Raw genomic sequence first — 12,986 nt, forward strand, 5'->3', positions numbered from 1 at the left:
TATGGGTCCTGCTATGAAGAGCCAGAATGTAGGAGCACCCCACTCGGAGTCATGATGACCATAATGAATCGTATTTAATCTTTTTTAAAAAGTTATTTTATTTTAATTGTATGTGGACACAATAAATTTTATTTATTTATTTTTATGTGGTGCTGAGGATCAAACCCAGTGCCTCACACATAGGTAAGCATTCTACCACTGAGCCACAACCCCAGCCCTTCATATTTGATCTTCATGACCAAACATGATTTGTATTTGAGACGTTGATAAGGAATTGCCTTATCAGTTAGTTACCTAGATTGATGTACGCATCAGTCTCATGGGAGTTGCTGTGTGATCCACAAAGCAACAATGATCTTTGAATTATTTTGACAGAAACATGTCTGACTTGCTGCAGGCAGGAGACTTCAAATACCTGTCACAGATGTTCACTCAGATCACTTTATATTTATTGGTGTTTATGCTTAAACTCTGTTTGATATGCAAAATGGCCTCTTGTAGGCAGGTGACATAAAACATTGAAAAATAAACAGAAAGGAATAATGGACAATTCTGTCCCAAGTAATATTATAGTATAGCATTTTCAAAAGATGTCAGTCTTTTTGCAAACAAACAGATTCATTACATCTTATACAACCACAGTGGAAAACAGCATATTCTCCCCATTTTAAAGATGGAGAATCTGAAAATAAGCTTTAGGAACTCAAAATCATTCCTGTAAGAAAAAAGCAGAAAAGTGCCAAAGGAAGCCATACGTTGATTAAATGTCTGCTTATATACTTCTAATGGAATACCATTCCAACCTTGTGATGCATATACTGAGATCAGAAAAAAAAAAATTCTCTACCAAGAAACTTTCTACCACTGGTAACACCCACAAATGCTCTTTTGTGCATTCTCTAGTCCCAGGTATAAGCACCTTTGCTCATATTACGTATAACTTCTGTAGAAGAACAGGTCCCTATCAGAACTGTGGCTGCAGGTGATAAAGAACTAGCTCAAGCACAAAGGGAGATCTGTGGGCTCATGTATAGACATGGATGGGGGGAATATTGTCTTAAGTTTCTAAACCTTGTTTTCAGATTATCCATTTTTAAAATGGGGAGAATATACTGTTTTCCACTGTGGTTCTTTAAGATGTAATGAATATATTTGGTTGCAAAAAGACTAACATCTCTGAAAACGCTAAACCATAATATTACTTGCATTAAAACATGAAATCCAAATCACCAGGATGATTCCTCCCTATACCTCTTGTGTATTTGTGCCAGATTCTTTATTTCCAACAGTAGCTAAGCTGGTTGGTTGTGTGTGTGTGTGTGTGTGTGTGTGTGTGTGTGTGTGTGTATGCATGAATAATGAGAGTGGGTATTAAAACCAGACAAATTCTTTTAGCTTTGTGGCCAAAGAAGAGTAAGAAAACTGACTTCTCTCTCATTTATTGTTTTTAAATGTTGTAGAAATAATCTAAATGGTACATCCTGGATCATGTGCTAATATCTGGGAATGAGCAAAGTAGACAGAGGAGAGGTATCAGAAGTGGCATATCCTGGGAACCTGCCCACTCCTTTAGCCAGTGGGTAAGTCTGTTTCTAGAGAGTAAACACAGATAGATGCTAGGCAAACAGGAGACACTCCGAAATGCAACAAAACTCAACAAACTACTGGGAAATTAATTAATGTATGTCTATCATAAAGGAAAATATTAGGTGAGAGCAAAAAAATTAACACATGAAACCTTCATTATTTTTCTAGGAACAAGGTGTGGTCTTTAGTTAGGTAATGATTCATTTGCTTGTTTTAGAAGGACAATATCTCTTCTTTGGTAAGATAAAGAGAAAAGAAGCAATTTGATTAAAAGTGATAATGGATGCCTTTATCGTTAGCTATTCCAACAACATCTCTATTGCATAATTCACATCTTTAACTGCATCATCCCCAAGTGAGAAACAGGACAAGTACACTGATCTCTATCAACTTGGAATCTTTATTGTATTTCTTAATGCAGTTCTTAACATTATAGTACACTCTCTGATCAAGAATATTAAAACATCTATTTAAGTTTTGCCAATGTTTAGAACTTTTTTAGAATCACATCATGTTAAAGTAACAGACTGGAATGATAAACAAGTAAGTTTGAACATATAACAACCATCAATAACATAACTTTTTTCTAAATCATAACTCTAATATAGATAAATATTACTCTCAGTGGAACTTGTACATTCTAAGATTTATTTTAAAAGTACTATGCAGTCAGCCAGAAAGGCTGTCTTTTGTGCAAAGTGTGCTACTCACAAAAAAATCTCTCTTCTTCCTTGAATATTGTACATAACACAATTCTAGGCATACCTGAAGAGGAGTGAGTTCCAATAACAGTCATCACCTAAAAACGTGCATAAATTCCTGCCAGAGGAATGATATATTGCATGGTATTCTGCCTTCCTCTGTCCAGAGACCTGCTGTCTGGACTGGTTTCAGGGTGTCTAGACTTTCTCCCATCAGATGCCCAAGATACTTCTGAAGCAATCCCCCTGGTATTGAGGAAACCTCTGAAGAAACGTCCTTTACAAGATTAATCTGCCATGTCTATCCCCTGACATTAAAAATTCACCATCTCTTCAAATCTCAGGTTTGTCCATCATTATTTCCCCGGCTTGATTATGGCTGAATTAAAAGTACTTTATTAAAGGAAGTAGCTTAGGCAGAAAAACCACTGCTCTGTAGAAAAGTCATTCAATATTTAGAAACTTTTCTGAGCAGAAATCAGAGCCTAAAAAAATGTATCTTTTATTATTTTATTTTTTTTTAACTCTGCTGTCACTGTGATTAAGGACTCATGACAAATTACCACAATTCTTCTTGACCTAGGAGGAGGTATTGTATAAGTAGTCCACTGGGCCTCTGTAACAAGGAAGTAATCTTAAGGATCCAACTAGATAGAAAGAAATAGTGCACTGTTTAAAACAGAGAAAACTGTCCTAGCAGATCAGTTAGGTTTCTAGCCCTCTTCCCATAGTTAGCTTAGCCTTTGGCAAAGCACAGATGGATGGTTAGTTGTCTATTACGGCAGCTTCTTGATGGTATGTCAACAGCAATAGATCCTACACCGTTTGGTCTTTCCCACAAACAAGTTACTTCTTCTGCCAAAGACATCCCTGCTTGTTTTCTTGGGTATCTATTTAGCTACAAGAAGGATGGGAGGAAGGAGGATGGTCTGGGCAGACCGTAGGCAAAAAATCAGAGGAGCCTGAAGGGAAAACAATCATGAAGATAGTATTCTTCCTAATCACATACATATTATTTTTCTTTCACAAGTACTAAACCATAATTTAGGTATAAGGGAAAGCATACCAATGAAACTCTTCCTAGGGCCCATCTTAGTAAATACTGCATATAACTTAGCATAGCACACATGAAAAAGATACATCCAATGTGAGCACCAATGGTAAAGACAACCTTCTAAGCACTTAGAAAATAAGATAATCATAAATGTTTTCCTTTTGTTTTTCATTAAAGTATCATAGTACACTTGAGAGAACAAAATCTATATGGCTGCATAAATCATGAAATACCAGACAAAAACTAGTCAAAAACTGCTTGTTAAATATACAATTATGATCCTGACATTCTTTCAATTAAATCCTCTGTGCTTAAATTGAAAAACTAGCAGCCTGGGGCCAACGTCTACTCCATATTTCAAGTTGTGATTTGCTGCATTGGCATGAGTTTTGGTGAAACCTGGTAAAAGAAAAAGGAAAAAAAAATCAAATCATGAAAAACCACATGGTATGTACAACTTTAAATTTCCAAACCCAAATGATAAAGGCAGTTAGCAAACTTGCTATGGACATTGCCTAGAGTTTCACTATTATTTTTCATTCTGAAACACCAACACAGGGAACTCCTGTTCTGTTTGCATTTGGAGTCTTTAGGGGTTTTCATCCTTCTTGTATTACAATTCCATATTAAAGACAACTGGGCAAGGCAGCAAAGAGGGTGCAGAAAAGGAGCAGAGAGACAAACAAAGGGTCCTGCTCTCCAAGACCTCCACTGCATGGATCAGGGATCTCCAAGACTGATGCCTCAGAGACTTATTCAAGACCCAGTGCCAAGCACAAGTCTCTATGTTCTCCAAACATAGAGATCCCGTCAATCTGCAATTTATGTAATCTGTGGGCCACGTGGATACACAGTAATGAAAATCTATGATCAATGATAACTCTTACCAGAAGTTTCATCGTCAGGACAGAAATGATGCAAAAGCAGTAAAAGGACTCCAAGTCACTACAAAGAGGTGGGAACAGCACTAACTATTTAACATTATTAAATCTTGATTGTAATTACGTGAAGTGTCTAGAACAGCAAGTACATTCCTGGGAATCTCATTAAAGTACAGAAAAATGAGAACAGGTCTACACTCACAGCATGGATGAAGCAGAAATATGGCTTAATTGTGACAGATCATTCAAAGTATGGTACCAGCTCCAGATTTCTTAATTCAATATGGCAAAGATCCATTAGATCCCAGTCAGGAGCAAACACTGGGGAGCACAGGAGCGAATATTAAAACTTAGGTGATTTTCTGAGTATCTCATAGATGTGGCAATGGAAGTGGGCCAAATCAGCATTTTGCTTCCAGGTTAAACAATATTTTGTAAAATTAACAAATTAATGAATGAGTGGATGACTAGAGGTAAAGGTCAAAGAACTAGAAAAAAACCTTAAAAAGGTAAAGTCAGTATTAGAAATCGAAAGAACAGGAAATTAATTGGCTCTGATGTGGTTAAATATTTTTAGTTCATTTATAAATAACTGCTGTATTAATCACATGTCAAGAGTTAATGCCCTTTCTTCCACTTTTCTGCTAAAATGAATAATAACACTAAAAAAATAAACAAAATTTAAAAAAAGAATAAAGATCAGCATAGTTTGTCATACAGCTTAGGATGAGAGATCATTCAACCTTGCCTTTTTTTTTTTTTTTTTTTTTTTTGGTACCAGGGATTGAACCCAGAGACACTTACATCCCCAGCCCTTTTTAATATATTTTTTTAGAGATAGGGTCTTGCTAAGTTGTTGAGGGCCTCACTAAATGGTTTTGAACTTGTGATCATCCTGCCTCAGCCTCCTGAGCCACTGGGATTACAGGCATGCACCTAGACTCCTGGTTTAGCCTTGCCATTTCTAAGAGCAGATGTATAACAGACAAAATAATGGATACATAATAACTAGCTAAGAGTGCCATTCCACACGCATAGACCTTCACCTCTACTGAAGAGAAGACAAATGAGCTCTGAGTAGGGAAGTGTGTCTCACAAACAACTCCTTTTCTTCTTTTAACAATACAGCATTTGTGGAATTAATTAAGTGAAATAAAATTGTTCTTTCTTGAAAACAGATAATCTCTAATAGGCACTTAATTTGTTAATACTTTCATTTTTTTTCTTTTTTTATGTGTTCTAATTAGTTACACATGACAATAGAATGCATTTGACACATCATACATAAATGGAGCATAACTTCTCATTCTACTGGTTGTACATGTTGTAGAATTACAACATAATAACTTAATTTTAAATACTAAATACCTGATCCCTTTCCTTGTGTTGGTTCCATTCTGAGCTCTTAATATCACTCATATCCTCAATGTGAAAATGGACTTTTATTGGAAAAGATGATGATGAAGCTTTCTGTAGACTTGACTCATCTTGTCTCTTTGGTAATAAAAAATCTACTAAACTACCATTTCTCATTTCTGTTCTCACAGTTTCATCAACATTGTAAGTCTATACAAACCAAAGCACATTATTCTGCCAGTGTGATCCACAGGCTGAGCAGAAGACATGATTTAAGTATAGACAATGAGCCAATAATTTGTCTTCCCAGTCTAATGACATCCCAAGAGTATACTGTTTAATTCTAGTATAATGCCAGTTCATAATAGATTTTGAGAATACAAACTTATTGAATTTGGCAAAGAATTCCTACAGCAGGCTTCTTTCAGATTCCATGGCAAGCATGTAAATAAGCAATGCTCTTATTTAATTTTTCTGCCACTGGTAGTTTAGGTGTGTTCTTGCCTGGGGAATAAGACCAAGACCCTTGGGAGTAAGAGCTATGCCAATTGGTGTATTTTTTTCCCCCACATTTCACAGCTGGGTGTGACATACACTGAGTGATTAATAACAGATGGAGCTGTGGTGTGCTCGGGGGTAGAGTGCTTGTCTAGCATGCCATGAGGTCTTGGGTTCAACCCCCAGCACTGTGAAGATAGACAAATAAATAAATAATGTGAGGTGACAAGTGATCACTGGAAGTTTATTCTACCATATATATTCTCATGGTTTAAATTTATTTTAATAAAACAAAGAATTATTCTGTTTCAAAAAAGATCTACAGACATTTATGGTAAAGAAAACCTATTTCATGTAACTTAAGCATTCATCAGAAAAGAAAGATGAATAACAATTGAATCCACTAGTCACTGCAAAATGATATTTTAGAGATAATGGAATTTAAATGGTAGGATATCACCTTTCCTTTTCATTTCTTTCTATTTTGACCCATCAAGTTACTGGCTCAGTGAATGATGTAAGTACAGATATAAACAAAGGAATTTGACAGTTTCATTAGCTTGTCACAGTTTTAATATGAGGAAATGTGCAATATCATTTTGACTCTTTGAAATGAATTATGACTTAATAAATATTTGGAAGACAGACTTCTTTCAAAATGTGAGGGTGATGGGAGGAAAAAATAAGCCAAAGGATTCCTTAGTTGTGAAATTGTTGGGTGCTAGTAGCATAAAAAGAGTTGTCAAAGGAACAATCAACAGAGTGAACACATGACTTATGGGGAGAAAGTACTCTCAAAACACGTATCTGACAAGAGGTTAACATCAAACATATCTAAAGAACTTCTACAACTCAACAAAAACAACAAAAGAATATCGGATAACCTGATTTAAAAAATAGGCATTTAGGGCTGGGGTGGAGTTCAGTGGTAGAGTGCCTGTCTAGCAGGCCCAAGCCCTGGGTTCTATCCCAAACAGCACTGAAAAAAAAAAAAAAAACAGACAAATTCAAAACACAAAAGCAAAACAAAACCAAACAACAACAAAAGGCAACTGAATAGACAAATAAAATACACAAATATCCAACAAATGTATGAAAACATTCTGAACATCATAGATCATCAGAGAAATGCAAATCAAAGTCACAATGAGCTATCTCACACCAGTGAGCATGACCACTATTAAGCAGAAAATAACAAGCAATGGTGAGGTGGTGGGGAAACTGGAATCCATGTGCATTATTGGTGGGAATAAACATTAAGGAAATTTCCCCCAAAATTAAGAGCAGAATCATCATATGATTCCACGATTCTACTTCTGAATACATAACCAAAAAATTTAAAAGAGATAATTATAATTGTATATCCATGCTCTTTTGCAACATTATTCATAATATTCAAGAAGTAGAAGCAATTCAAATGTCTACCAAGAAATGAGTGGATAAAGTGTGGGATCTACCCACATGGAAAAGGCAAACTTTGAAAAAGTTAATCCTGTTACAACAGGGACAAACCTCAAACCTGACATATGCAAGCTAAATAAGCCAGTCAACAAAGGGCAAATACTGTACTGTTTCACTCACAAGAAGTATCTGAAGTAGTCAAAACTATAGAAACAAAGTAGAACAGATGGGCAAGAGCTGGAGAGAGTGAAGAGAGGGAAGTGGTGCAGAGTGGAATAGAATTCAGTGTTGCAAGATGAAAAAGTTCTAGATCTGCTGTGTAGCTATGTGCATACATTTACTACTACTGGGCTGCATACTTAAACATGATTAAGATGATAAATTTTATGTAATATGTTTTTTCTAATCACAGTTAAAGAAAAAGAAAGATAGAAAGGCATGACAGAATGCCACCACAGACAAGCATTTTGGAGCATGAATGGGTGCCCATGGCTCTACCACTCAACAGCACTGAGGTAGAGCATCTATTCCCTTCCTGTCTCATTTCATGCCCATTAGTTAACACCCTGGCCTCTAGTATGTCCCCAGGGACTCAGATGGAAAGGAACTGCAGCCTTTGAAGTTCACTCTGACTCTTCTTCCTTGGGATCAGCCTTCATGTGGGGAGCACATGCTGCTTTGCTTTTGGACATGTGGAAGGAAGCTCAGCAGTAAGTCTCCTCGGGTGTAGGAGGCTGTGGTTTTCTCACTCGGCCTATACACAGGAGCCAAAGCCTCTCCACCACTGGGGTTTGTACCCGGGAAGTCCACTGTGGCTGTACATCTAGGCCACATCCTTCACCCTAGCCTCTATAATGATGATGACATTTTACATTTGTCCGGCCAGCTCCATTATCTCTCTCAATGGATTCAGAGCTCAATACCTAAAAACACAGAGGAGCGTCCCTTTCCTCACAGAAATTACACGTTGAGGGAGAGTGATCATATGGAAGCAGATCTCTGTCCATCGAGGGGTGCCTCCTCTAGCTGTGAATTACCCTTTTACCATGTAAGATTATTTTTGGAGTGTACTGAAGGTTCCAGAAAGAGAGTCAATATTTGCATTTCTATGACTAAATTTACACAGCCTCCTTTGGAGTTCATTATAACTTTAGATATGTTCCCTGTTAGCTTTCTGTCACCGTGACCAAACGCCTGAGATAAACAACTTCAAAGGAGGAAATGTTTATTTTGGCTCATGGTGTCAGCGGTTTAGCCCACAGTCGCTTGGTCTTGTTGCTTTTTGGGCCTATCACCAGGCAGTACATCATGGCAGAAGCACATGGCTCCTGGTGGCCAGGAAGCACAGAAAGTGAGATCAAGAAGTCAGGGTCTCAGTGTTCTCTTCAGGTTTACACCCGCAATGAACTACTTCTTCCAACTAGGACCCATCTCCTAGTTCCATCAGCTGGGGACCAAGAGGTTCGGCGGGGTGCATTTATAATCCAAAGTGTGATGGTCATTACAGACTTTTTTAGGAGAAGCTATTTCATGTGGCATTTAAAGAATTAATTACACTATGATAAATTGGAAAAGTCCTTTTTTAAAAAGCCCAAATATTCATCATAATCATTCTTTTTTAATAACTTGAAACCATACATTTGTCAGATCCTATTATATAATGCTAGCATATTTCATCTTTTTCATTGAGATTCTCGGTATTTTCTCAATCAACCTACATCCATATTCTGTATCTTTTGCCCATTCACTTGCCTGTATTGTCAGGTCTGCAGACATTTTACAACACATTTTAAATTGCTTTGCACTAGATTTTCACCTTTTTCTTTATTAGGCAATAACCAAACTAATTATTCCCTTCTAGAATCTTCACTGCCAGGTACACATTGAAAGCTGAGCTATTGGGTCTTTTCTTAAACATAATTCTTTTCTGTATATGCTGGGGATTGAACCCAGGGCCTCACTTTATCACTAAGCTACATCCAAAGCCCTCAAAGAAAAATGAGGAACTGATAGAGTCACATAGAATATAATGCTACCCATGTAGTAAAAAGCACATCTTCTGAATTACAGCACGGAATAATTTCTGGATTATCACAAAAGAAATATTATCCTCAATGTGATTTTTATTATTAAATATATCCTTTTGATAATCCAGCTATTATGCTTTTTATTAATCAGAGCCCTCCAGTCTCTAGCCTCATGGAGAAACCACCTGCTCTCAGTGATTTCCTCTGTCAGGGTCTAAAGAGATGCTATCCATCATCAGATCCCCAAAAGCTAGTTCTTCTGTCTGGATGGGTGAGCTGATGTCACACCTTTAAATTGCTGGGACAACAGTGACATACAAACTAACACTTCATCTCAACAACCTATGGACACAAGATTGCATGTCACTGTTGAAAGGAAAGATGGGACTGGGAGGAAGATGGTGGCTACAGAGACACTCCAGTGGTCACCTCCTCACAGAGAAACGGATTTGGCAGTTTTCCACATACCAAACCACCTTCAGCAGAGCTCAGGAAGCTGGCGTTAGACAATATAATGCCTGATTTTAGCATAATGAATGAGAAAAGATGCAATGAAGAAGGCAGGAAGAAAAAAGTGGCCCATATCTCTGCTTCTCCAACTTTACACAGCACAGCAAGAAAAGAGATGTCTCCAGCTTGGGGACAGGGCTGGGTGGGACAGGCAAGACTGAGACCAGGCCTTAGACTTGAAGCCCAGCAACAGGCTCACTGTGGGGAAACCCAGTGGTAGCCTCAGGATTCCTGCTCTAGGCCAGTACCTGCAAATTGAGCCTCTGGCCCCTCCTCTGCCACATGGCCACAGGGCTGCCTCCACCACCTTAGGTATAGAGAGGAGCAAGATTCTCCCCAGTGGGTAGGGCAGGAAAGTGAGCACAGGGTTGTGTCTTGAAACTGAGGGTTGGGCTGGTTGAAACCAAACACTTGGCAGATCCTAGCAGTCTCTGTCCCCAGGCCAGGGCCTACAGCCAGAGCCTCTGAGCCTACAACAGTGCCAGGTGGAAAGAAGGCATTTGATAAAATTCAGCATTCCTTCATGATTAAAACAAAAAAGGAAGAAATGTACCTCAACATAATACAGACCATATATAATAAGCCAGCAGCTAACATCATACTTATAGGGAAAAGGCTTTCTCTCTTAAGATCTGGAACAAGACAAGGATGGATGCTCACTTTAACTAGTTTTGCTTAACATAGCATTGGATATCCTAGTTAGAGCAATCACGCAAGACAAAGAAATAGAGGGCATCCAAATTGGAAAGAAGTAGCCAAATTGTCATTGTTTCTATATGATTTTATATAGTCAACCCCAAAGATTTCTCCAAATAATACTATCAGTGCTAATAAATGATTCAGTAAAGTTGCAGGATAAAAATTCGACATAGGAAAATCAATAGCATTACTATACACCAATAGTAAATTATCTGAAAAGAAGCCAAGAAAGCAACTGAAATTGTAATAGCTACAGAGAAAATTATTTAGGAATAAATTTAGCCCCCCCCCCAAAAAAAAAGTGAAAAATCTCTACAATGAAAATTATGAAACATTGATGAAAGTATTTGAAGAGTATAAAAAGAAAATTTTGTGTTCATGAACTGGAAGAATCAATATTGTTAAAATGTTCATACTACCAAAGTGATCAATGCAATCTCTATCAACATAACATGTACTTTCTTCACAAAATAAGGGGGAAAAAATCCTAAAATTTGTATGGAACCACAAAAAACTTCAAGTAGCCAAACCATCTTAAGCAAAAAGAACAATGCAACTACAGATCATCATATTAAGCAAAATAAGCCAAAGAAAGACAAGAACTGCATGTTTTCTCTCATATACGGAATCTGATGCGGGGGCTGGGGGAGAAAACATGAAAATAGAAGGGAGACTTCTATTTTCTATTAAAAAAAGAGGAAGGGATCAGGGGGTGGGGTGAAGAGAGTAGGAAGGGCTACAGGGGGTGGAAATGATTCAAGTTATATGCATGCATGAACATACCATGATGAAACCTATTGTTCTGCATTGTCAACATGCACTAATAAAAAGAAAAGAAAAGAAAAAAGCAGGAGGCATTACACAACCTGACTTCAAAATACCTTACAAAACTATAGTAATTAAAAACAACATGACATTGGCATAAAAACAGTCACATAGACCAATGAAACAGAACAGAGATCCTAGAAGTCAAAACCACACATCTCTAGTCACCTGATCTTTGACAAATGTGCTAAGAACATGCATTGGAGAAGGGAATTTTTTTCAATAAATAGTGCTAGGCAAACTGGGTAACTGTATGCAGAGGAATGAAACTAGACCCCTACCTCTCATCGGTTCTAAAAAAACAGACTAAAGACATAAATGTAAGATCTGTAACTATAAAACTAGAAGAAAACAGAGAAACACTTCAGGACATTGGAATGGGCAAGTCATTTTTGGATAAGACTCCAAAAGCACAGGATACAAAAGCAAAGGTACACAAATAAGATTACAGTATACTAAAAAACTTTTGCACAGCAAAGGAAATAAGTAATAGAATGAAGAGACAACCTACAGAATGGGAGATATTTGTAAACTATACATCCAACAAACGGTTAATATTCAGGATATATAAGAAACTCAAACAACTCAATAGCACAAAATCTCAAAAAATCCAATTAAAAAATGGGCAATAGACTTAAACAGACATAGCTTAAAGGAAGACACACAAATGGCCAACAGATAAATGAAAAAATTCTTAACTCACTAATAATCAAAGAAATGCAAATCAAAACCACATTGAAATATCACCTAACTAGAATGTCAAGTGATATCCTTCTCTACACAGCTAAGATTATGAGTAGAAAAAAAAAATAGCAAGTGTCAGTAAGAATGTAAAGAAAAAACACACACTGGAGGAGGTGTAAATTAGCACCACCACTGAGGAAAACAGTGTGGAGGTTCCTCAAAAACAATAACAACAACAAAAAAACTTAACAACAGAACTATCTTATGGTTCAACAATCCCATGACTGGATATATATCCCAGGAAATAAAATCTCTGTGTTAAACAGACATCTCTACTCTCATATTTACTGCACCAATATTCACAACAGCTAAGAAATGGAAACACCCTAGTGTCCATCAGCTCGTGATTGAATAAAGAAAATATGGTACATCTACACAATGGAATACTATTCAGCCATAAAATGGATGAAATCCTGTCATTTGAGACAACAAGCTTAGAAGTGGAGATCACTGTGTTAAATGAAGTAAGCCAGGCACAGAAAGACAGGTACTGCATGATCTTACACATGAGAGGGATCAAAAAAATTGGGTTCAATCCCCAGCACCACACACACACACACACACACACACACACACACAAGTTGTTCTCACAGGGGTTGACAGCAGAACAGTGATTCCCAGAGGCTTCAGAGAGTAGGGGAAAGGAAGTGATAAAAGAGATTGATAAATGGGTGCTGAGTTATAGTGAGACAAGAGCAAAACG

The 12,986-nt window shown here is 37.3% G+C and overlaps 1 protein-coding gene across 1 annotated transcript in view; it reads right to left on the reverse strand.

Annotated features, from left to right (window-relative positions):
- Positions 1 to 1,967: 1,967 nt before the first annotated feature.
- The window catches only part of Oxct1 (3-oxoacid CoA-transferase 1), a 134,150-nt gene continuing 123,131 nt past the window's right edge, over positions 1,968 to 12,986 (reverse strand). The window contains exon 17 of the mRNA XM_027936258.2: positions 1,968 to 3,741. Coding sequence (XP_027792059.2) covers positions 3,700 to 3,741 — 42 coding nt within the window. The 3' untranslated portion in view covers positions 1,968 to 3,699. The remainder of the gene's footprint in view (positions 3,742 to 12,986) is intronic.

Source organism: Marmota flaviventris, chromosome 5 (genome assembly GCF_047511675.1).
Source record: "Marmota flaviventris isolate mMarFla1 chromosome 5, mMarFla1.hap1, whole genome shotgun sequence".
NCBI classification, from domain to species: domain Eukaryota; kingdom Metazoa; phylum Chordata; class Mammalia; order Rodentia; family Sciuridae; genus Marmota; species Marmota flaviventris.